The sequence below is a fragment of the Amblyomma americanum genome, chromosome 7 (genome assembly GCF_052857255.1).
Source record: "Amblyomma americanum isolate KBUSLIRL-KWMA chromosome 7, ASM5285725v1, whole genome shotgun sequence".
Lineage (NCBI taxonomy): Eukaryota > Metazoa > Arthropoda > Arachnida > Ixodida > Ixodidae > Amblyomma > Amblyomma americanum.
Window position 1 is genome coordinate 24,509,153 of NC_135503.1, and position 25,676 is coordinate 24,534,828.

The 25,676-nt window shown below is 47.8% G+C and overlaps 1 protein-coding gene across 5 annotated transcripts in view; it reads left to right on the plus strand.

Annotated features, from left to right (window-relative positions):
- Positions 1-25,676, plus strand: part of Shal (Potassium voltage-gated channel protein Shal) — a 194,161-nt gene that overhangs the window by 136,193 nt on the left and 32,292 nt on the right. For all 5 annotated transcript variants that reach the window (XM_077631521.1, XM_077631520.1, XM_077631522.1 and 2 more), the window contains exon 2: positions 23,391-23,553. In XM_077631521.1, the coding sequence (XP_077487647.1) occupies positions 23,391-23,553 (163 nt within the window). The remainder of the gene's footprint in view (positions 1-23,390; positions 23,554-25,676) is intronic.

The following is a 25,676-nucleotide window of genomic DNA, read 5'->3' on the forward strand; positions in this document are numbered from 1 at the left end:
GTTTGCTGAAAAGTAGTCTCTACGTCCCACCGTTACAATCTCGCCGCAAAATTGGTCGCCTAACGCTATTTCACAAGCTATATCATCACGTTGCGCTTCACAACTATTTCATGTCACCCCCCGAATACATTTCACGTCGCATCGATCACCGCCACAAGATTGGCATCCCGACATGCCACACCAAATCTTCTTTTCAGTCTTATCTTCCCCGCACGTCTGTGGAATGGAACCGCCTTCCCCCCGACATTGCAGCCATTCCTGATAATAAAATCTATCATAACGCTGTAGCTAACATTGTTTATTCTGAAGAAAGTCGATTGTGTGTTTTATCTGCTTCCACTGTATTGTATACATTGTTTCTATACTATTTACGTTTTCTGGATGTTTTATTTTTTTATTCTGGAGGAAATTTATTTTTTAATACCTATTTTCACTGTATTCTATTTCATTGTTGTTTATACTAAATCCACTCCCCTCTGTAATGCCTTTGGCCTGAGGGTACAATAAATAAATAAATAAATAAATAAATAAATAAATAAATAAATAAATATGCAAAGATAAATATTACCAACCTACATGCAGCATCTCACTACACTTAAGTTCTTGCAATGCGTGCGTATTTGTGTTTTCAATAAATGCTGGGTTGTTTGAAATCATCCCCACTCTTTCCGCATTACGGTAATTTGATGCGGAACAGACGCCATGCTTAAACGTATTCTGACGTATTGCAGTGCTATCGGCGAAAGTCCACCATCCGGTAACACAGCAAATGGTGACGTCAGTCCGGTTGCGAAATGATATAACTTTATATCTGACCGCAGGTACGGGGCGTCTAGACAGGTACGTGGCTACGTCGCATGACAGTTCCCATAAGAGTAGGGGCTGAACAAAAAAAAAATGTCGCTAAATTTGAATTGGTTTGCAGCGTCATAATATATCTTAACGTAAGCTTTGACACCTGAATGTTGCTTTTGTTTAAAGCTGTGCATTTCCGTGCATTGTCTTTGCATTGTCCAAGCACTCTCCACATGTTACTTGTTCTTCTTGACTGGCCTTTTGCTGCTTTTTGTCAGACGAGACGAGTGTTCAGCGGCGGAAGTCAGTACGACGATGCTTTTGTTCGCTGCTTTTCTATGCTCTATTCGTTCGTTCCTGCTCCTTTAGTTATCGATTCTTACAGTGCACACCTATCTCTGAACTTCATATACTCCTGCGGAAGGTTTCAGGATTTTGCTCCGCATTTGCCCCAGAGTAACAACTATGTGCTTTGTTTCGTATATGCAATCATTATAGCTAGCTTTAAAGCTAGCCATTATAGCTAAAATCGAAATTCAATCAAGCATAAGGAAAATAAACAATTTTTACAAGAAATCTCTCAGTTGACAAGACTTTCTCAACGCTGTCCTCTAACTCTGTCATGCTTCACCTAAAAGTACGCTGGCAAGGAGCTTAGACAAGCCAGGCGCGAACATACCAAGAGGCACTTACAACACGTAAAACGCAGGATGAAAGCTAGGAAATGCAGCCGTGCGATGTGAATGTTTTACTCGCAGCTAATCGCCAATAACGCAATGCTGGCTGTAAAGCGAACGATGTAGAGACGAGCACAGACGCTGCACAGTTAGTAACTCAGCTGCCGGATTAGTCGAGTAATTAAGTTGATTTAGTAACGACTTTGCGCCAGTGACAGCATAGCAAACGCGGAACAGTATTTATTCAATTACTTATTTATTTGTTCAGGTATATTTCGCCTGACTGCAGTTTTTGTTTGTTCGTGTCTTGATTAAAGTAATAGCCGTGTTCGAGAGGTTTAATGGGCTCCCAGCCGTTATCTTTGTCAGGCCCTTTAATAGGGTCTGGAGTGAAAATAGCGTAGTGCAGTGAAAATGTCTCACCATCATTTCCGGGATACGTGTCAAGCTGTGGGCCCTAGCCAGCTGACCAGCGTGCGTGATGTGATTAGATATCAGTGAAAGAGGAGAAGTCGGCCGGACTTTCCGTCTGCTCTTCTTTTCCACGCTGGGAAAGTGAAAGAAGGAAGGAAAGAAAGAGGTGCTGAGTGCAGACGGGATTTGTCTGTGTTATGATACAATAATCCCCATGTGAGTTTCCAGGAATACTGCACACGTTCACGCACACACGGGTCGTGAACGTGTCACACTGCACGGCTAGCACACATTACACACAAAGTTTAACATCATGTCCTCGTCGAAAAGGACGTGTCCACATTGATGGGTACAGTGCAGTTATGAGCAACCATACTCGCCAAAGACAGCAGTGACTAGGAGCTGCGTTTAGTCATGAGCCTCTCCAAGAATTCTTAACGCGATAGTATTGAGAAAATCGCAGAAAATCCGGCGTCGGCGCCGTTGACCGAAAGCGAAAAATTCAAGAAAAATCCCCAGATAAGCAACTTAAGAGGTAAATGGGCCACCTAATTAAGTCACTTCACCTTGCGACGTCATCACAACCTGTCAACCGGACTGTGAGAAAACTGCCCACCGTGGGAGGAGATATTTAAATTAATGATTGGTTTGCGTTGATACGGTAACCGCAGCTGGCAGATGAGACGGTTGATTGAAGAGACATGTGAGATGCCTTTGCCCTGCAGTGGGCGCAGTCAGGCTAGTGATGATGATGATGGTGGTGGTTGGTCGGAAAGAGCAACCTTGATGCCCAACGGTGGCAGCACCTGCCACCCCAAGGCGGTGGCGCATCGCTTAATCGCAGCACCACTGCGCCAGGAGTGGTGTGAGAACTCTTAGTCCTCTATGATTGTATAGTAGCAAATGACCAATTCTACTGTTGTGCTGTGTTTCATAGGCAAGTCAGGCCATCATGAGCCAAAACCAATTCTGCATATATATGGGAATTAACCATTATGCTGCCACGTCACACCCTTGAGGCGGAGCTTAAGTTTCGCCTCCAATTTTCTGCCGGCGTCTTCGGCGATTTATACTAGCTAGTGGAAGATGCATTACGCAAGCGTGTTTTAGAGAGAGACAAACGATCTTCCAGTTTCCGAAGCAGAAGCCGTAAAAAAGAGAACGACATTCGGGCGTATGTCCGTCATTGAATCGCCGGCTGCTTGGCGACAGCCCCACCGGCTCGGCGACCGATGTTCGCGTGCCAAAGTCCCGCGAGACGGACGTTCCGCACTCGAATCCTATTTCTGGAGAGAGGGCGAGAAGGTGCGGGCTGTGGCGCGTCGCGCGTTCCATGCATATATAAGTCACCCTCAAAGGCGGAAGCTCTGGCACGCGCCACGGACCGTGCTTCATCTGGCCAACTTCTGACCTGAGCCGCGTTCTTGGAAGAGAGAATAACTGTGATTTCCACTAAGCTGATTGATATACGGATCGTAGTGACTTAGTTGCATATCTTCCGAGTCAAGTATGCATTTGACGTGCTAACCAGAGGGGCCGCAAAATGCTTTCCCTGGTGATCGGGAGGGCTCGGTGGGTACATTTACTGCGAAAGTCTGCTGCTTCCCAAAAGCACCACCCTTAGGTCACCTGCTCATCCCACCTCCTTATCTAGGGAGCTGCTCACCCACCGACTGCCACCCTTTACGCACCCCGCCTACCTTCGCCCTCCAAAAAAATTATTTCATGTGTGCGAAGCATTGTCTTAGAGTACAAGCATCAAAGTGATCATCGAGGATACATCGAAATGCTTTCGCAGAACTACTGCATCAGGTGTCTGATTGACCCATCATTTTTTTTTGCTCTCTAGGCTTCTGGTGCTGTATTGATTTGCAGAGTTTCTTCGTAACAATGTCGTCGGCTTTAGCCCAATTACACTTGCATTGAATAAGTATTGTCCACGATGTAAGTAAGGAGGTAAAGGAAAAACGCAATCTTTGCTTGCTTGTATGGAGTGGGTTCCTAAATATAGCAAATATATTTCTCTTTCTCGCAAGACTACTCCGAACGATGTGCAGCCATTCTTTGCAAGAATGAAAAAAAAATTCCTCTAAGCTGCGCTAACTTCGGAGTTCTTGAAAGCTGCTTTCTTCGGGACCACTTAGTGGCGTTTTAAAGCTAGCTATTGCATCCACCAAAATAAGACATAAGGTGCTTCAGCACCTCTTGGAGGAGTGCTTAAAAAAAGCGCTTCGCCGTAGGGAGTGTAACGCTTCGTTTTCAAGGCTGCAAGCATGAAAAGAAAATTATTATTATTGCTTACAGTAGTAACTGGCTCTAAGCACAGGCATCACTGGGGTCAGCGGTGTCCAGCACGCTGTTCTGCGAATGCCTTTCTATGTGAGCCTTAATTGTTCTGCTTGAATGTTTGGCGCATGTGCAATTTAAGCACAATCTGCAACATTTCAAATCCGAAGGCTAGACTTTAAAGGGGCTGTGAAGGGGCCTATAATAAAGTTGCGGCATGCCCGGTATATTGAAGCACGCCGCTTCACGAATAGTGTCCAGCAAGGATTTTTTCAATGCGCTTTGTAGAAGCTGAGTTATCTGTAGTTAAAATTTAAATTTCAGCGTCTTCGCGCCTTTCCCTCTCCTCTCGTCACTTTTTGCACGCTGGAAAGTAGGCGCTCCTTCGCCGACCACCCATCTGGGAGCGGAGCTTCCCGACCCGCCGGAGATAAGCGGCTTATTGGCCGCGGCCACGGTAGCTGCCTGACGTCCGAAAGAATCTAACCAATGGCCACCTCTCACCTTGTCTACGCAGATGCGGGGGACGGAGGAAGGTGCAAGCGTGAAAAAGTCGCAGGGAAGGGCTCGCCAACTTTGACGCGTGATTGTGGGTCGTCTGCTGCGTGTAGAAGAGTATTATTTGGCTCTGGTTTTCACTGCAGCACAGTGCAGTGATTAAGCGAGTTAATGTGCTCTCATGGGCGAGCCGCACCGCATCCTTACTTCGCAACCCTCCTCGCTTGCTGGAAACGCAGCGAATCATTCGGCCCACCTGGTCGCCGACTTTGCGGAGTTTGGCAAGGATTTTGTCTGCCTTGCGGTGCGGATTGATGAAGAGACCGAGTATTCGGAGCTCCTGCGCTTCACGGACGGGGCCACTGGCGGGAGGAAGCTGAACGGAAATTTCGCATTTCGGAGAATGTCGAATATGCGCAAATTCAAACTTGGACGGGGAGCACTGAAGGCCGCAGTACGTAGCATAGTGGTCTACTATGCTCGCCACTGCTTGCAGGCATTCTTCCATCTCTCCTATGTTTCCCGTAGTAGCCCAGATGGTGATGTCATCGGCGAACAGTGCGTGCTGAACACCGCCGACACCCGCCAGCTGTGCCGGGAGGTGCATCATGGCAATATTGAAGAGAAGCGGGGACAACACAGCGCCTTGTGGTGTGCCCCGCGTTCCCATCTCAAACGGGCCGTACTCGGCCTCTTGTATGCGCATATAGGCCAAGCGGTCTGTTAAGAAATGTTTGATGTAGCTGAATGTACGGTGACCGCAGTTGGTCTCGCTAAGATTTTTTTATATGACGCCGTGTTTAACATTGTCAAACGCACCCTTCAGATCGAGTGCTCGGACTATCTTGTCATTGTGTGAGTGTTCTATGGGTTCGAGAACCTCGCGATGAAGCTGTAAAAGTATGTTTTGTGCGGACTTATGAGGTCGGAAGCCGCACATGGTGTCGGCGAAGGTGTTCTTGCTCTCGAGATATTCCGAGAGGCGGTCACGAACCATCGTTTCCATCAGTTTCACTACGCATGAAGTGAGGGAGATGGGCTGAAGGTTGTCTGTGTTTACCGGTTTCCCCGCCTTCGGGATAAAGGCTACCGATGATGTCTTCCAATCGGCTGGCAACGAAGCGTCCCCGGTATATTGGCGTTGGTATATTCAAGTAGGATTTCGTATGCCCGGTCGGGGAGGTTTGCCAACAGTTTGACTGTGACCTTATCCCTCCCGGGCGCTGTCCCCCTGCGCATTTTGGCTAGAGCCGCGCCAAGGTCGTGAAGCTGGTGAAGCTAATCCAGTTCCGGATTGCCGCTGCCTGCATACGAATAATCCTGCCCGCGCGGATCTTGATCCCGATTGAGGTATTGTGAGCGTACGACGTTCGCTAGCTGCTCTGTGTTTCCTTGAAAGTTGTGTATCGCGCGAGTGAGGTGTTTCTGGGTTTTCGAGCCTGTTTGTGTACGGTTTATGAGACTCGTAAAGAGCCGCCAAGTGTTGCGGCTCGACATTTGTATTGCTGCACTGTTGCGTCTATATACCCAGTTTTTGTCACCGAGCTGGGCAGCATACCCGGCAGCCCTGCAACCTTCATAAGCGTGACCGCATTTGCCTTCTCCGGATTCATCTTAATGTATACATTAAACTAATTGCTCTCTCCACAAAATTGGAAAATTGGACAGCGTTGCGAACGCCAGTCTATATCAGCCGCATATCTCGCTCCATAACTCAGAGAGGACGGTACGAGGATCACTTCAGATGACCCTCCATGCACCGCTTTCGCTGCGCCGTCGGCGTGATCACTGCCTGCGATGCCGCAGTGCGCAGGTAGCCATGCACTGCAGCACAGGTCTGGGGTGCAGCCCGCAGGCTTCGAGGGGAAGTTTGTTAATACGGTCAAAGCTTCTTAAAACAGGCTCCCATGAACCGGAAAAAAAACCGTTCGTTGTATCCGGAGTACACTATGTGCGAAATGAAGGAAGGGGCACAAAAATAAAAGATCCTTTTGCAACAAGACTTAACGAAGCTTCACGTCTTTATCTGCGTCTCGGACACGACGACTTCGTTAACGCTGTTGCGGTCTCCGGAGATTTGTTTTAAGAAAACACCATGCTGCCCCTTAAATCTAATGAGCCAACCCTCGCTGGTGTCGATGTCGCCATGCCCTAAAAACACAGAAAGTTGTTAGGCTTGTTTTCTGAGGAGCAGTCCAATTTACAGGGCGTGAGGATATGGGATGTTCCTCCACCCTTCTCCTTGAGGGCGGCTTAATCGCTCGCTCACCACTGATGGCTACGTACTCAAGGAAACAAATGGGAACGACAACACGTGTACACGCGGATATCAAATAATACTCAGAGTATACCAGCTAGCTACAAAGCATCAACGAGGGAATCCTCGAAAAGAGAAGGCTACATATGAAGGGCTTGCGACTTACCGGCTGAGGTACGGATACACTCCAAATACGAATTCGCCTGTATAAGAGTAAAAAGGGACTAAGTTGTGCCTTTTATCAAAAGGATGTGCGCTAGAAGACAGCTTACTTCCTTTTTACCCCTTTCTGTTTAGATGATGATTATTATGCATTCTTATGGCGCAAGGGCATCTGTGGCCAAAGAGCGCCATGACACAAGATATTTTCCATTTCTCAAGGTGGGATCAAAGACCCATTTACCAAGCATTTCACCCGAACTAAGCTGAGCACCAGACCAGGGAAAAGCTTTTACCCATTGTATCACCGGTGGGTACCCGGCGGCACTGGGGATCGAACCCCGCATCTCCCGCATGGGAGGCGCATGTTCAACCACTTCGCCACCGCTGCGGTCCTTTCAGTTTAGAATGTAAGAGTTTGGAGGCGCGCTTCTGTCCGCGCTGATAATCGCGGCATTGCGCAAAGGGTTCTCTCTCCCGTGAATGTTGCGTCCTACAGACGAAGCTGTACAGCTTCCTGCCACGGGATCTGCTTCTCGCGGCATTCACTACTGCTCGCATAGCTGCTCGAATCCAGAAGTCCTCTTCTCCGAGAGAACATACGTATCCATTCTAGATGGCACTACAATCGCTACTTACACTACCCCCGTGAGATAGCTAATGGCAGCCAGGCGCGACCAACTGACACGTGATGGTCAGTCCCTCGCGTGTGCGTTCCACAGCCACAAAAAAGAGCAGCCCAGACGTCTGGGTAGCTGGCTTCACGGAGTCGGAAATGTTGCTCATGAATGTCGCCAGAGATATGCTGGTTTACAATTCCTGTATTCTTAACGACTGTGTAAACCATTCGCTTGGAGAGACGCATTGATCTATTTGATGATATTTGATGATATTGATGATATTTGCGATGGGTGGCTGGACGGAATATGGCTTTTGTTGTGTGTAGATAGAGTCTACAGATGCGCGTGCCCTGAAGGGGGCCGTTGTGTTGCAGAATAGATGCCTCGTCACGAAGGGCGAATTTACGACCTTGTGCGCTCTACGTACTTACCTATTCGCTGCTCATTAAATGAGGAGCGCACACCTTGATCAGCCTGCGGATTCGACATACAAGGCTCCGCCAAGACCAAAGCGGCAAACAGAGGGATAAAGTATCCCCGTGGCAAGTATGTCGGTGCACAGAACACGAACCTAGATTCAGGTCCTTCAGCCACTTCATAACCTCCGAGAATGGTAGGGCACGTCCTTAATTTTTCTCACATTCCGTTTCTGCCCTCTCGGAAGTTGCTCTACTACCGGGAACCAAGCTCGCGACAGAAAACGACGACGACCTATCCTGATTTTGACTCGTTGCCTTCGTAGTTCTGCTGACGCGTGCGAACAAAGCAGCCGCTCTCGGAGAACCGCCCTCAGAGTATTCGCAATTTGTGCAAATTCTGCTGATGCACTTTGTTCGCCAAAGTGGCAGCAACACTGCCTCAATTCGGTATCGAAGTCGCTGGTACACTCGCAAAAATAAAAAAAATGAAGCGGACTCTTCAGCTCCGCCTTAAGGGTATGACCCGATAGCGTTAATGGGTTAATGGCGATCGGTTAGATCCCTTACTGCCCTCAGAACACTTCTGGAGTGGGGGTGCAGCACGGTTAAGCGATGCTTCACTGACCTCCGAAGTCAGGTGCTGCCACCGGTGTGGCTTGTGCGACCTATATTACTCTTTCCGAGCAACCTCAGGTGAACAATGATTAATTTAATGGCCACCTGCCACGATGCGCAGTTTGCTCACAATCCGGTGTGCAGGTTGGGATGGCGCCGCAAGGCCACGTGACCTAGGTGGCCCACCTGCCTGCTAGGTTGCTTCTCAGTATTTTTCATAGATTTTTCGTTGACGGTCAACCACGCCGACACCGGATTTTCTACGACCCGAGGTGCTTAACGCTATCGCGTTTATAGTCGTATCTGGTTAAGCAAAACTAGTGCGACCTCCTAAATTCTCACGCCCGTTCACAGCATTGCGGCCACAAAAGCGTCTGGCCGCTGCCATTGTGCCGCATGTTCCTGTTGCTCACATCCCACCCACTGCTCATGCTGCACAAGCTGCATGGAACTGTCCATAGAACCTCCCCCCTCCTCCTCTCCCGCCGCGTGGCCAGCAGCAGCCACGGGCCGGAATGGTCCGCCGCTCGATACCTGCCCCCGCTGCTCGGGCGTCGTGTAGAAGGGAGCCCGGGCGTGCGTAGCCGCAATTGGACGCGCAGTTGCGGCTCAAGCTGGCGCGACCTTGGAGAGTGGGGGAGGGAACAGGGGTGCGCTCTACCGGGGCAGCGGCGGTTGTTCGCCTTCCTACAACGGGAGCCCCTCTCGTCACCGACCTCCCTCAGGCGGCGGCGGCGGCGGTGGATCGATCTTTTTCAACGCTCGATGCGGCCCGCACGGTCTGTGCCCCGTCGGACCCACGCGCGCACCCACCACCACCACTACCACCCGGGGCAGCCAAGGAGGGTGGCGCACTCCGATGTGTATATGCGGGCCCACTCCAAGAGTGCGCTGTATGTGTGCCCCCCCCCCCCCCCCCCCCCGCTCCCTCCGCGGCGCTGCGCGGGGTAAGAACGGTGCAGGAGCGGTGCTGACGGCGCGACTTCGCTTAGCAAGACAGCGTCACTAAAACACCAGACTGGGCTTCGCCGCTGGATTCGGTCATCGGCTGTAGTTTAGGTGTTATCGTTTCTATGCAGCTGGGTTTATCAGAGCGACGCTTCGGACTTACCGTATTTTTTTATTTATTTCCTTTCTTTCCTGCTGAACTACAAATCAGTTTGATTTAATTCACTTTTCTCGCAGACGTGTGCACAACTCTGGAATGGTTAGCTGGGCAAAGAAAAATCTACAGAGAATGTTTACTACATTTGAATCAGTGCGAAGGCAGAAATTTTTGCTAAGTAGAAGACGACGATGAGCGGGCAGTGCCACGAGACGGAGTGCTCCCTCTAGGCGGACATTTGCCATGTCAATAAGGCAGGGAAAGCAACAACTGGCAATGCAAACAGACAACGCGAACATACAGCGGATGATTTTGCTCGGGATTGGTACCCATCGGATTAACGATTACACATTATAAAGCTGCTTAGATACAGCTTTCCTACACCCAGGCGCCCAATTAACGGCACCAATTTTAAAGTTCAGTGTAGAAAGCGCAAAAATAAAAATCTAATATTAAGAGATGCATAGTTAACTCCGTTTGGTCCGGCGTATCACGTGCTGCAAAGCCTGTACAAATGACCTAGCCTTCATTAGTGCCAGCAAAGACATATCAAATATTATCAGCGTTCCGCAATCCGCTCCATTCAACTTATTTAAAATAGTGAAGTCAGACTGCTAGCTGCCAGAGACGCAGAAAGCCGCCCGCTGAAAGCTTATTCTGCGTCAGAGGTAATGGTACTGGCAACACAACCCAAGCTTTGAACGGATGTGCAGCAATGTTAGTAGGCGATATGACAAGTTTGAATTTTTCTATAGATTTATTACAGCGCTAGCTGTTAATGCGAATGCTCTCAGGCAAACGTGTCTTCGTTGTTGTCGTCGTCGGCACCCCGCACTGGGTGACACCCCTCGAGGGCGCGATCAGGTGACCATTCCATACACAGAGCCACTGCCTTGCACATCGCGCTAGCTTTCCCAAAACAAACGGAGCGAATGTTCCTGGGAAAGGCACACGTGTTTGTGTTGTCATTTCACGTCCGTGCAACCCAGCGTGATTGGGGTTAGAGGGACAGGGGGAGAGCGAGGGAGTTCGCACGGGCGCATCTTCCTGGGCGTGATTATCATCGCGCGCAAGCTAGCACCGATTTTTCGCATTAAACGTTGTTTATTCGCAAAAGGCGCCCGTGTGCTATGCGATGTCAGTGCACTCTAAAGATCCCCAGGTGGTCTAAATTACTCCGGAGCGCTCCACTACAGCACCTCTTTCACTCCCTCCTTTATCTCTTCCTTACGGCGCGGTTCAGGTGTCCGCCGAGAAGTGAGAGTTACTGCGCCATTTTGCTTTCTTGAAAAATTGATTCATTTTTAAATTGTAATTAAATTTTAGTCCGCTAGCACTAGGGCTTCCATTGTGCAGAAAAGCAGTTGTCTGTGTGTCTGGTCTCTCCGCGACCTGGAAGAGCTGGGTGCCAACCGACGGGGGGGCAGATAGGCCACCTAGGCCACGTGACCTTGTGATGACATACCAACCTTCCCATCGGATTGTGAGCAAACTGCCCACCGTGGCAGGTGGCTATTCCAAGCCACTGGCGTCCTGAAATGAGGATGCCACCCATTTGACTGGAGACTTCCTTTGTTGTTTAATAAACGTTTTATCTCATACATAAATACATACATACATACATACATACATACATACATACATACATACATACATACATACATACATACATACATACATACATACATACATACATACATACATACATACATACATACATACATACATACATACATACATACATACATACATACATACATACATACATACATACATACATACGTACGTACGTACGTACGTGCGTACACACACACACACACACACACACACACACACACACACACACACACACACACACACACACACACACACGCACGCACACACGCGCGCGCACACACACACACACACACGCACACACGCACACGCACACACACACACGCACGCACGCACGCACGCACACACACACACACACACACACACACGCACGCACGCAAGCACGCACGCACAGACAGACAGACACACACACACACACACACACACACACACACACACACACACACACACACACACACACACACACACACACACACACACACACACACACACACACACACACACACACACACACACACACACACACACACACACATGTACTGCAGTTATACGTGTGAATATGCATACGCGAATATGCGTATATTCAAATACGCATGTGTATACTCACATATGTGTGCGTGTGAATTACTGGTGATATTCCAGCTGTGGCGGTCGAATTTCGATGGAGGCTAAATTCTAGAGGCCCGTGTACTGTGCGATGTCAGTACGCGTCAAAGAACCCTATGTGGTTGAAACTTCCGGAGCCCTCCGCTACGGCGTCATTCATAGCCTAAGCTGCTTTGGGACGTTAAACCCCATAAAACCAAACCATCATACATACTTGTGATGGAAAATAAAGGCATTATTATTTATTGCAGTGGTAGCAGCAGCTCGGATATAAAAAGGGCATCCTTTATCCACGCCGATACTGATTTCAAATTATTTTAGGAAAGCACGCTGCAAGTTGGACGCCAAATACACTGCCGCAGATCGACGATGACGCATTCCACTGCACTTCTCCTTTGAAACCATCAACTTCTGTCGCGCTCTTATTCTACAACTAAATCCAAATTGTGCCCTGAAGAGGCCGGCACCCGCCCATCACTTCCCCGTTCCTAGGGATCAAAGAGCCTTAAAACGGACTACCCTATAATATGTTCACCACAGAGCGCAATGGGCAGCGAGAAGACTTCAAAAGAGCGGCTTTTTCAAGGAAGCACTATGCTCGACGACGTTTGGAGCACTGCATAACGCGCTGCCTGCGCCCAGTTCGCCAGTTGGCACACGCGCCACGCGTCGCACTATTTCCAATATCCTTTGCATGCCACGCCGATTTTTAATATCACCTTCTCATAGCTCTTCCTATTCACCAGCTTCTTGCACCAATGTGTCTCCTTGCGCCATCTTTTGCCGAACGACTTCCTGACTCAGGCCACTGCATCTTTTTTTTCAAAAACACGGAAGTAGACTGTTTGCAAGAAGCAATATTTTTTCTAGGATGTGGCTGGCGTTGAAATCTTAGAGCATCCTATTGCGACTTGTCTGCTAATCTCACACTCGAAGCTTCACACATATGAATGGTGCCGGGCATGTGTAAGTAGGCAAACCAACTTCTGCTTCTGTTTTGTGGATGATAAAAGAAACTTTTTTCACGCTTGATTTTTTCATTCCAAAAGAATATTACTGCTTCAGCTCGTTAGCGTCTTTCTTCTTTTCCTTTTTTTCACAGCACTCCTTAGCGTTTATTAAAAATTTGGCCAAAAAAACCTTCCTGCGAGTCGGAAATTAATAAAACCTTCATAACTTATCATTCACTCACCCTGGTAATTGTTTTTTTCTTCAGACTGCTTTTTCATATGTTTCGTTTTGTCACAGAAGGCAGTTCCTGGCAAATCGTTCAGGTTCAGAACCAGGTCAGGTTCAGGCCGAGATCCAAAACCAGATCAGAACCAGATCAGGCTCAACATTCTAAGTTAGATGAACATTGATAACACGAACCAGTTTATCAGCGAACCCCCCCCCCCCCAAACTTGGCAGGTTGTTTATGACACGTGAGCACCCAAGTCGTCATGCTTGTTGGCTGATGACGATATGCAGTTCAGGTTGGCATTGGAGAGCGGGGCCAGCTCACTTGTTTCCTTTCATAAATATTTTGGCAGCGGGAGTTAGCACAACATCGCGGCCTGGGATCACACGCGTCGTCGAGTTGAGGGAAGATACATTTTCGAACATCCTCGCATCTATGGTAAATTTGTCAGTCTTGGAAAAAGAGCGAGCTACCTCTTTCGTTCGGTATGCATTCATTTTAACTCGATGATCATGCTACGCAACCTGCTATGTCCGTACAGGGATATGCCGAACGGGAGTCCAAACTAATAAACGTTACTGCGGAACTGAGATCAGCTGCTCAGGGCGGCCAAAAAGTTACAGGGCACCTTTGATGGGTGATGTGACAAGGTATACTAAACGTTTTTGTGTTTGGCCAGGCTATGAATACTGCGCAGTGAAAGCGTTTGAATTTTTAGCTAGAATTTAGCAGCCGCTGTGTTGAGCTACGACGGCAACTAATCGAGGTGTAAGGAGCTGAAATGAGAAGCCGATCACTGTAAGATGCTCGGAGATCTCGGAGCTTCTTGTTCAACATTGATTGTGCGAACCGAGAGGCTATATTTGGCGTTTATATATGTAGGCACTCGTAGGACGCAGAGCTCAACAAACATGATCAATTAACTTTGATCTCACCCGTCCTGCATGCAGGCTTCCCGATGTGCGGGTATTCATTAACGCTGAGCAACTCGCTAGACATGCCCTGGTGCAGCCCATGCTCGCGGCGTTCCATCAAGCCGTATTTCTGAGGGAGACTGAACAGCGTGCTCCCTTTGGACACGGACGGGCTCACTGTGGAAACTGGAGGCTATCCAAATTGTTGCGCGGTGTTCCTTGGTTGGCTCCGTGAAGAAGATCTTTTCTCCGCCTGGCACTAGCAATGCGGGCAGACGAAATCGGCGTTGCCTCTTCGCTTGGAGTAATTTGTTCGGTCGCTGTCACGGCGCTTGGTGCCACTGGAAAGAGCTGCGCGTTCTCCCTCTTTCCGTCTCTCTGAATGCGGCTACAAATCGTTGCATAGCGCGGTACTTCGTCGCACTCCAAGATGCTGCGCGGACACAGAAACTGTCCTCTCTCTTCACGAGCGCCGTTAGTAGAGCAAGAACGCGCTGTTACATTAGGCGCGTTCTTTTTATAGCAGCTAAAGGGGCAACTTGGAGATCCCAGTCTAGTCGAGCGCTAGAATCTCAAGCTTGCAATCTTTATTTGCGGCGTCAACCTAGTTTGAGCTAGGCTGTGACAAGGGTATGGTGTGCTAGCGTGCGATAGGGTACGGTAGGGTACGGCAGGGTACGTTAGGGTACGGTATGGTATGGTATAGTGTGGTATGGCAGGGTACGGTAGGGTAAGGTATGGTATGGTATGGCATATTGTGCTATGGCAGGGTATGGTAGGGTAAGCTATGTTATAGTATGGTACGGTATGGTATGGTATGGTACGGCATGGTATGGTATGGTATGGTATTGTATAGTATGGTATGGTATGATATGTTATGGTATGGTATGGTATGATATGGTATGGTAGGTTAGCGTAGGATACTGTGCGGTATGGTGTGGTATATGGAGTATAACGTTCCATAACGAATCATAGGTTATGAGGAACGCTATAGTGACGGCTCCGGACTAATTTAGACCTCCCGGGGTTCTCTAGCATGCACCAGCACGGTTCTGCACCAGAAAGCCTTTGTCACCGCTCGTCACGTTATTTGGCATGTGGCTCGTAGGTACGCAGTGATGGTCAAGTAGGCATGCAGAGAGTAGACTGAGACCACGAGAAAAAAGGTAGGAAGATTTTAATGCAAGGTCTGAGAAGAGACGTCGCTCGTACCGCTAAAGTGTCACGTGTAGAGAAAAGGTCAGTCGAAAATTCGACTTGTCGATTCCTTACCAATGCTGTGCTGCCTGAGACACGAGCGAACAACACCGTCCTGCCTGGATTCGGCCAGCACCGATGATGCTTATGGCGCTGACACTGAGCATGCAGTGCATGAGCATGATTATGAAAGGAAATCCACGCTGCATGGTTTAGTAGCTTTATACTTTGTTCGACTTCGGGCATCAGTATGCAGTGCGCCTTTACAGCAGAAGCTTTAATGCCACGTTTTCCGATTACTCGGCGTCGATGTCGGCGTAGCAGGAAAGCGTACGAGGAGCAAAGATAGAAAAAAAGCAGCTGCAAAGCTATACACTGGTTGGTGTGACACAGTGGCGTCATGAGTGACGCCAGGTAACGCGCATACAGATGAAATTAAAGTGACGTCACCAGTGGCATCATTAATGACGTCACTTGAGCATGAAATTCACCTTGGTGCCATTTCATTTCCCTTCTTTTAATCTCCCTCTACCCTTCGCCTGTTTCCCTCGCTGTACATGTGCGCCACTCTGGACGCCCGCCTTTATGGAAGGATGAGCGACCTCGCGTAACCAAACGCTTACCTACACCCCTGCCCCCATATCATACTCCTTGACTAGTAACATCACTCGACTACTCCAACACTCTCAACAGAAAACGTTTACTATAGAGAGTACTCGTGGCGCTAATGCGAGTATATAGAGATACGAAATAAACAGACATCCCACACTCCTACCCAGAAATTAACACTCCCGTTGTAGCTGAAATTCGCATTATCGCGTGAGAGAACGTTTTGGTGAATATCTTTACCTGCACTATAAACATAAATTAGCATAAATAGTAGTAAAAAGGGACGAAGCTGTCCACTAGCGCACTCTTCTTTCAGGGGCAGAGAATGTTTTTCAAGTTCGGGGGTGTACTTCAATAATCAAATATGCGAAATGCTTACTCTCGGCCAATAGAGGCATATTTCCACCCAAAAGCACAGCAACTTGATGCTGCTAGCAGTGAGAGGAGGCTTGAAACGTCAGTTAAAATCTTCGTAAATGCGAGATACAGTTGGCACGTCTTGAAGAGAGAATTTGTTTCCGTTGCCAGCTTCGGGTATTTCACATTTTAAGTGATGGAAATATACCCCAGGGTTTGGGCAAAATTCCCTGCGCCTAAAAGAGAAAGCGCGAGAGGACACCTTACTCCTTTTTTTTTGCTATCATATAGGCTAATTTGTGTTTAGAATGTATGTCCTTATCAGGCACTGATCTGGCAGTGGCCCTAGTGGTCTGGGCGTCCGTTTCGGCTGCGGGAGGTGGTTGGTTCGAAACCCACCCGCCGGACACCCACCGGTAAAAATGGGTACAAGCCACCCCCGGCCCGGCGCCCGGCTTCCTCAGGGGTGTGTGCTTGGAGCAGGCTCCGCAAACACCGCTGCGCCCCTTCGGGGGCAAACCCCAATTTCTAACAACTCAGCCTGCAAAGGAAGCCGCCGCGGTGGCGGAGTGGTTACGGCGCTCGGCTGCCGGCCCGAAAGACGCGGGTTCGATCCCGGCCGCGGCGGTCGAATTTCGATGGAGGCGAAATTCTAGAGGCCCGTGTGCTGTGCGATGTCAGTGCACGTTAAAGAACCCCAGGTGGTCGAAATTTCTGGAGCCCTTCACTACGGCGTCTCTCATAGCCTGAGTCGCTTTGGGACGTTAAACCCCATAAACCTAAACCATCAGCCTGCAAAGGTGGTTCGTGTTCCACTCCCCAGTGAAGAGTTCGACTCAAGACTCGTACGCTCGAACCAGCGTCCAGTTCAAACACTATGGTCCTTCGTCAGAAGCGATTCAGAGTATCACTACGGTCATGGGCTAGTCCGGCTTTTCGGCTGTCCGACTTTGTAAGACAGACAGGCTGTGAGGCAGTTTATCATGGTTTCGCTGTTTTCTTTCTTCATGCTGGGTTTGTGGTGCATATCTTCTGGCTTACTATTGCTAATTCGTGCTTTGGTTTCATAGGTATAAATTTTTTTTCTTTTTTACTTAAAATATATCTGTAACGTTAGGGTAACGTTCTTCACTGCGTGGTTAATCTCCCTCGCAAATACGTTCCGTATTGCAAACAACAGAACAGCTGGAAATCGCTTCAGTTTTGAAGCACTCCGCATATCTTTGATTGCGGATCGGGAATACTTCAACACTCGTACAATCAATATTCAGGCTAAATCGCATACTTAACTTAATTAAATGGGCTGCTTTAACACGGGTTTGTTTGATGGGTAATGGAATTCTGTGTGCCTATGCGATGCTGTGAGCTACGACGTACGCGCAGTGAAGGGCTACGGGTTAGTTTCAATCACCCGGAGTTCTTAAGCATGCGCCCAAATCTAGTTGTACTGGGTGCGCTAAAGTTTTTTTTCGCTTTGCCGCCATAGAAACGCTGCCGCCGCGGCCAGCATCTAACACGCACATCAGCCGAATGAAATGCATTTTATTGTGAACAAGGCTCCCTCCTGCATGGAAGCACATACGTTATTGAAAAGTCAATTTCTTACAAATGGTACTAAGTCTTGCTTTTTGAAGTAAGTCGTGCTTTTATGTAACGTTCGACGCGCGAACTTTGCTTTATAAGCCATACGATCATAAGTCTGGTTGCTACGTCAAAGCAGAGATCCCGCTGGTAATCATTCGTACCCTTAACTTACGCTACTGTCAAATAAAAAAAAACTGGGCAGCCTAAGCTATGGCTTAATAATAATAATAATAATAATAATAATAATAATAATAATAATAATAATAATAATAATAATAATAATAATAATAATAATAATAATAATAATAATAATAATAATAATAAAGTGGTTTTGGAGGAAAGGAAATGGCGCAGTATCTGTCTCAAATATCGGCGGACACCTGGACCGCGCCGTAAGGGATGGGATAAAGGAGGGAGTGAAAGAAGAAAGGAAGAAAGAGGTGCCATGGTGGAGGGCTCCGGAATAATTTCGACCACCTGGGGATCTTTAACGATTCCTTTCTTCTTTCACTCCCTCCTTTATCCCTTCCCTTATGGCGCGGTTCAGGTGTCCAACGATATATGAGACAGATACTGCGCCATTTCCTTTCCTCAAAAACCAATTATTATTATTATTATATTTAACGCAGGCTTGTCGTGGTTAATTTAGCGAGAAGCTGCTATAGGCATATAGGCTTGGTGTCTGCTTTGGCTGTTGGGTTTTCGCGTTAGATGAACAATGTGTGTGCTGGTCGAGGTGCTGCCCTCTAGTGCCATTGCAAATGTACAGCGATGCCGACTTTGGTTATGAGCGTGAGCCCTAATGTCTGGGTCTTGCCGTTGACGGCTCTTCCCGTAGTCTTCTTCGCCATTTTTTTTTCTTGCAGTGACGTAACCAAGCGGAGTGATTGCACTGGCGATTATCCCGGAGGATGAATCTTAAATACTCTCTCGCTGTAGCAAAAGCAGTTGTTGGTCTACAACGAAGAAGACCACCCTCAAAGGAAAACAAAAATTGCCGGTAGTTTAGGTTTGGTTAAGCCTGTAGTGACGCGATAGCTACAGCTGGCCGAGTGGAACTTGCTGAGTAATGCAAAGTCAGTCTTTCGCTGCTCCGTTTCGCTAGGCGTTCCTTCTTCAACTTCGTCCCACTTGACACGGCGCATGCGCACAGTTGTTGCAGCTCGGTTTCGCGGCGCGCCGGGCCGCCGGCAGCAACAGCTGCTCCGCAGCACGTGGCTGGTCACGTGCCACCGCTACGCCGAAGGCTCGAAATGCTACCGTAATGTTTGGTTTGGTTTGGTTTGACTTATAGGGGTTTAACGTCCCGAAGCGACTCAGGCTATTAGAGACGCCGGAGTGAAGGGCTCCGGAAATTTCGACCACCTCTGGTTCTTTAACGTGCACTGACATCGCAGAGTACACGAGCCTCTAGAATTTCGCCTCCATAGAAATTCTACCACCGTGGCCGGGATCGAAACCGCGTCTTTCGGGCCAGCAGCCGAGCGCCATAACCACTGAGCCACCGCGGCGGCTCTACCGTAATGTAGCTATTGCTACAAAAAGGGTTAATCTCATTTGAGTAAAATCTCATGCGCGTCACTCTTGTATTATGAAAGGGCAGCAGTTGTGCAATGCTTCCCAGAAGCTCTAAAGGCGAGGTTACGAGTGATCGAGGCCCGGGTTGCGCGTCAGACCCTGTGGCTTAAGAAAGTCGCAAAAACTTTGGTCCGCACTTGAAGCAAGCCAGAAAGAAGGAGGATGCTCTGAAGAAAGAAAAGGCACGAAAATGGTCTCAGTAGGTGTGCACGCAGCACCCGCTATGGCATCAGCAGTGCGCATGCGTGTTCTGAGCTGCCACACCATGACTCAGAGCACATGTGGTTTTGACCCACCCGTGAGGGTAAGAAAGAGTTGTGGTCTTCAGGAGCCCGAGTCGTGACCCGTGCTGCGCAAGAATATTTAAAAGCCCACATTTCCTGGACATCTTGAAATGACTCGCCAAAAATGTTGCGAATCGCTTCCCGCTTTGCCACCAGCTCACCAAAGGTTAGCCATCATCAGCGGTTGCTTCATGGGATGATGTGGGAGAACGAAGCCTGGTAGCCTATGGCATTGATGGCATCGGAGAGCACTTGAAAAACTGCTGTCCGGCCAATCGTCAGAAAGTATTGAGAGTGGGCGACGCTGGGTTCGGTTCGGAAGACGTTAATACACTCGAATTCGTTCGTACAATTAATAGATCGATGCGGGGCAGACATGAGCTTCCTCACCTGTGCTTTAAGTAGACAACACATTAACTCCCTGCTGTCACATCCAACACACGGCTCAGCCACGAGTCATGTAGGGTGCTTCTTGGAATGTGGGCACACTGCATCCAATATGGTATATCCAAACATCACCGGTCATGCAGGAAGTTTATGACACGTTTTTTTTTTCTAAGAACAAACACAGCATACAATGAAATATTCAAAGAGATTCCGCAGATTTTACCAGTCAGTTGTATCCAGCATCGAGGAGTTGTGTTGAAAAAAAACAAAGATATCTCAAGCTTATTGCCTTTCTCTGAGCCGAAGACGTGACAGTGATGGTCGCTGTTCTGTCTAGATAAATCACTTCCTACCGCTGTCAATGTACAGAAGAAAACAGTTCTAAATATCCAACTAAGAACACCGGATAAGTTTCCAAGAAGCTTAATTCAAAGTTTAGGAAACCAGATATTTCGATAGACTGATCATGGTAACTGGTTAACCAATTAAAATTGTGTCATTTATATTCTCATCAAGGTGTAGGTGTTTCTTGGCGGGCGGACCAGCTTCCCGTGCAAGCTGCAGCGCAGACCGTGAAGTTTATCATCTCGTCGAGGCAGTAACGTGCCTGTCCTTGCACGCGCGCGAAAAGGCCAGACGTTGGCCCTTTCGTAACGCGGATCGACAGCCATTATTACCCGGCAACGCTATTTTAGGCTCATGGCATGACACCGCATGTGTAAGCCGACCAATAAGAGCAGTCGCGTTGGATGGACACTGCACGCTACCAGAACGACCGCGTGGCGATAGAAACGTCGGTGCATCACGTACTGCCTCTGTATACGCACCTTCCCTTCCCATCTCCTAGGCAGCTTTTTCATACAATCTAAGCAGTAAGCAGTAAAAACGGATTAAACTGTCCCCTATATAATGTAAAAAAGGAGTAAACTGTCCTCTTTAGAGTTTAAAAAGGAGTAGACTGTCTTCTTTAGAGTGTAAATAAGGAGTAAACTGTCCTCTTTAGAGTGTAAACGAGGAGTAAACTGTCCTTATAGAGTGTTAAAAAGGAGTAAACTGTCCTCTTTAGAGTGTGAGAAAGGAGAAAACTGTCCTATTTATAGTGTAAGAAAGAGGTAAACTGTCCTCTTTAGTGTAAAAAGGAGTAAACTGTCCTTTCTAGAGTGTAAAAGAGGAGTAAACTGTCCTTATAGAGTGTTAAAAAGGAGTAAACTGTCCTCTTTAGAGTGTGAGAAAGGAGAAAACTGTCCTATTTATAGTGTAAGAAAGAGGTAAACTGTCCTCTTTAGTGTAAAAAGGAGTAAACTGTCCTTTCTAGAGTGTAAAAGAGGAGTAAACTGTCCTTATAGAGTGTTAAAAAGGAGTAAACTGTCCTCTTTAGAGTGTAAAAAGGAGTAAACTGTCCTCTTTAGAGTGTAAAAAGGAGTAAACTGTTCTCTCTATAGTGTAAAAAGGAGTAAACTGTCCTCTTTAGAGTGTAAGAAAAGAGTAAACTGTCCTCTTTATAGTGTAAAAAAGGAGTAAACTGTCCTTTCTAGAGTGTAAAAGAGGAGTAAACTGTCCTTATAGAGTGTTAAAAAGGAGTAAACTGTCCTCTTTAGAGTGTAAAAAGGAGTAAACTGTCCTCTTTAGAGTGTAAAAAGGAGTAAACTGTTCTCTCTATAGTGTAAAAAGGAGTAAACTGTCCTCTTTAGAGTGTAAGAAAAGAGTAAACTGTCCTCTTTATAGTGTAAAAAAGGAGTAAACTGTCCTCTTTAGAGGTCACGTAATGTAGGTGTAGAGAAATCCGTGTTTAGAGTGTAGTTCAATTTCTGTACCTTTTACCCCGTTTCTACAGGTGCTGAGGTGAGTTGACCTGAGTTAATTGGTCCAAGCCTCCTTTCCAGCTTAGCTAGTAAATGGAAGCTTCGTTTCTGCCGACGTCTGATGAACACCACGAAATAAGTGAGTCTGTCACGCTATCCCAATGTTCAAGCCGCCGCTCGGTTGTACACGCAATGTTAGTATCCACCGTCTCGTTGCCATCGTGCGAAACACACGCACTATGTCGCAGTCCCAGCGCCGCCGCAAGTGCACCGTCCGGCGCCATTGCTGGATGCATGGCTGAATGCAGAGAGAGGGGAAGCGCGCACAGCAGCAGGGCGTGTTAAATAGCCTCCTCACTCTTCTGTTTCTGCACCGATAGTGCATAGTTTCGCATACAGCTTACCTTTCTCTAAATACTCTTCTAATTGGCTCGCAGATCTCTGTCTATCATTTCTTCTTTACTGTCTGTTTTATACGCTCCTGCCTCCTATCCGGTATTCTGGTACCAATTTTAGGTTAGCGAGTTACTGTACAGCCAACCCCGGTGATGTTACATGACGCGTAAACGAGCCTTCCCTCAATTGTACTCGAAATTTTCTATATCAGGCCTTTTCACACTGCATCAGCCTGAAAATTCCGCAAGCCTGGGAAAAGTGAGACAACTTCGGTCCTCAGAATTCTCTGAAACTCCCTAAAGATTTCGTTTTCGCCATATTTTACCCCTCAAATTATCTGAAGAATTAAAAAAAATTCTCGAATGAAACGTTAATGGCCGGCCCACTGCCCCTACCTATTTCTTTACCGCGTGCTATGAAAAGTGCGGTCCGCTTACTACAAATCGCTCCTACTTTGACAAACTCTCCGGTCAAATTAAAGATGTTTAGACAACTACTCAGCGCCACAAACATAATGTGCGAACATTTATTAACTCTTGAAATTGCATATGTTTAAGCAGCTGAAGTAATGCGCTTCATCAGCACCTCAACTTCATTTCAATAGAACGGCATGTAGAGCTTCGCCCACAGAAAAGTTGTGCCACTTCACGGTGAGATCAGACTTGGAGCTGAATGTGTGATGCTTGCCTTCTTTTAAAAAGTCTGACAAAATTCGCAGCGGTGGCCAAGTGGTTTGAGCATCCGTCTAGCATGCGGCTGGTGCTGGGTTTGATTCCTCAGCGCTGCCGGGTACTTACAGGTTTTATAATAGGTACAAGCTTTCCGCCGGCCTGGTGCTCAAGTTTTTTGGCAAAATGATTAGGAAAAGGGTCTTTGGTTACTCCCTCAACCTCTCCCCTTATTAGCGTATCGTCGATCCTCACTGGAGTGGCCTAGTGCGGGCCGATAGTGGCCCTTTTTGCGGCACTGTCACTTGCCGCCTGGACCAGGGACCGAAGTGCGTACGTGACGACATTGTGGGGTTTCCCGCCACGCAGGTACGGGGACATGGTGCCTGACACGATCACGGGCAAGATAGTCGGTGGCGTGTGCTCCTTAAGCGGAGTGCTTGTCATCGCGCTACCCGTACCGGTCATCGTGTCCAACTTCTCCCGTATCTACCACCAGAGCCAGAGGGCCGATAAGAGGAAAGCCCAGAAGGTGCGTATTACACCCCCCCCCCCCCCCCCCCTAGGTGATCGCTTCTGTTTTGAATGCAGCCCCTTAGTACTGAGGGATTGCGATGAGTGTCATGTTCGATCTCCTTCCTTTACTGCAGGACGACTTCACTTTCTTGCCTCTTTGGTGCTTAGGATCTTAATGTGTCTTGTCAGAGAGCGAACGCAACGAGTCATGAAAAACACCACATACGCGGATATAGTGTTTCTCGTCAGCAGCGCGAGCTATGCGTACACATAGTGATCACTAAGGTGCCTGTATGGTGGCGGCAATCACCATCGGCATTGCTTCACATCGGCGGAGTACAAGTGTCACGGAAGTCTGTTTAGTGCAGCGTTGCTGTTGGAGCATTGCTGATGACGTCAGTGAGTAAGAAGAGGAAGCATTGAACGGTATTTGGGGAGAATATAACGCCATAGTTATCAGTTTGAACTTCTCTTCATTTTAAAAAAGTAACGTTAAAAAAAAGCTGGAACGAGAAATCAGTTCCAGTTGTTTCTAAAGATTAAAATGGCCACTGGCATCATTTCTCATCATGCAGTGCACGCTGTCGGAAATTATTGTAATCATTGTAAATCATCGTAAGTCATTGTAAATTTCGACCCTCTAACACGCTCTGCATATTTAAAAGAGGTTTGATGGGCGTCTACGAATCGTTACTGGATTCGTGTACAATAGTTACTGATTTACGCGTCAATACGACGGCTACCGCCGATCACCCCGTTAAAAGAACGCGCATATCCGTCAAATGTTTTTGTTACCAGTAGCCAGCACATGGCTGCCCATGGCCCGTCAATATGAAACACCTGTTCGAGGGTATGAGAACGCGATTTACACCAGGTAGGTAATTACCCGTTTACGCAGGTTCACACTTTCTGTCGCTGGTACATTTTCTAATAGACTTATGCCAGGTACACGCTCCAAGTTGGTTGAGTTAAGTTGTGTGCTACAGGTGGGATTAGCCTTACGTATTCTGCCGGAATTTGCTCCACCGTAGCGTCGCTTATAAGTTAATAATTACATAAAACCTGTCGGATACGTCCCGCTATGTGCACAGCCACTTATAATAGTACATATTGCACTCCCGCAGTCACCATCCATGCACACATTCACTCACAGTATAACATAGTCCACTCCAGAAGACACCATCTACGCACACATTCAATCACAGTAGACCATAGTCCGTTCCTGCTGTCAACAAATTGAGACAGGATCAGTACAGACATATATGCACTGAGAGACGGCCTTGGCATGCGCTGAGCATCTGCTCGCCGCCGGTCTTGTGGTCGCACGCGGAACGCCCCTTAAATTGTTCATGAAGCCGACTAGACGATGACGTCCGCTGCGGCGTCTCCATGGAGATGGAAGCTCTGGTCTTCGTTGCCCGTCTCGAGGTCATTGCAAAGTCTCCCCAAATGGCATGCTCGCTCTATGATGAATTCCAACTCATATAGACGGTACGTTTCTCTTAATCCGGCATGACAGACATAATGCATGCGGAGACCATTACCGTCTTCTTCTGTAAATGTAGAAAGCGAGATTACCGTCGCGGCGGCCAGGTAGACTATTCGGGACCATTACGGGATTTAAAGTACTGGGTTTTACTTTGTTCACAGTATGGTTCTCTCAGTCTCTGAGCCAAATTGTAACTTTCTGAAAGCGCTACTCTTGCCTGGATTTGACAGCCTTTGAAAGCATGCCCTGGTACTTTGCTCGTGGTTGCAAAGTGTACACACTTGAAAACCCTCAACGCCGTTAGAGATTGTGGCAGTTCGCAGTTCGAATTGAGTTGAGTTGAGTTGTTGTATGCTACAGGTGGTATTAGCCTTGCTTATTCTGCCGGCAGTTGCTCCACCGTAGCGTCACTTATAAGTTAATAATTACATAAAACCTGTCGGAGCTGCCCCGCAGTTCACTCAAAAGCAGATGTACAGGCACGACGTCTAGCGTCGGGTCGCCGAGAGAAGGGTCAGGCAGAGCTGTGGCAGTTTCGGGACTTTGTAACTACCACTGAAAAAAAAGCGAACATAAGAGGAAACGCACATTCTTAGAGGTATAGATTTAAATCGATGCTGAGCTCAGTGAATATTGGCACCAGTGCATAA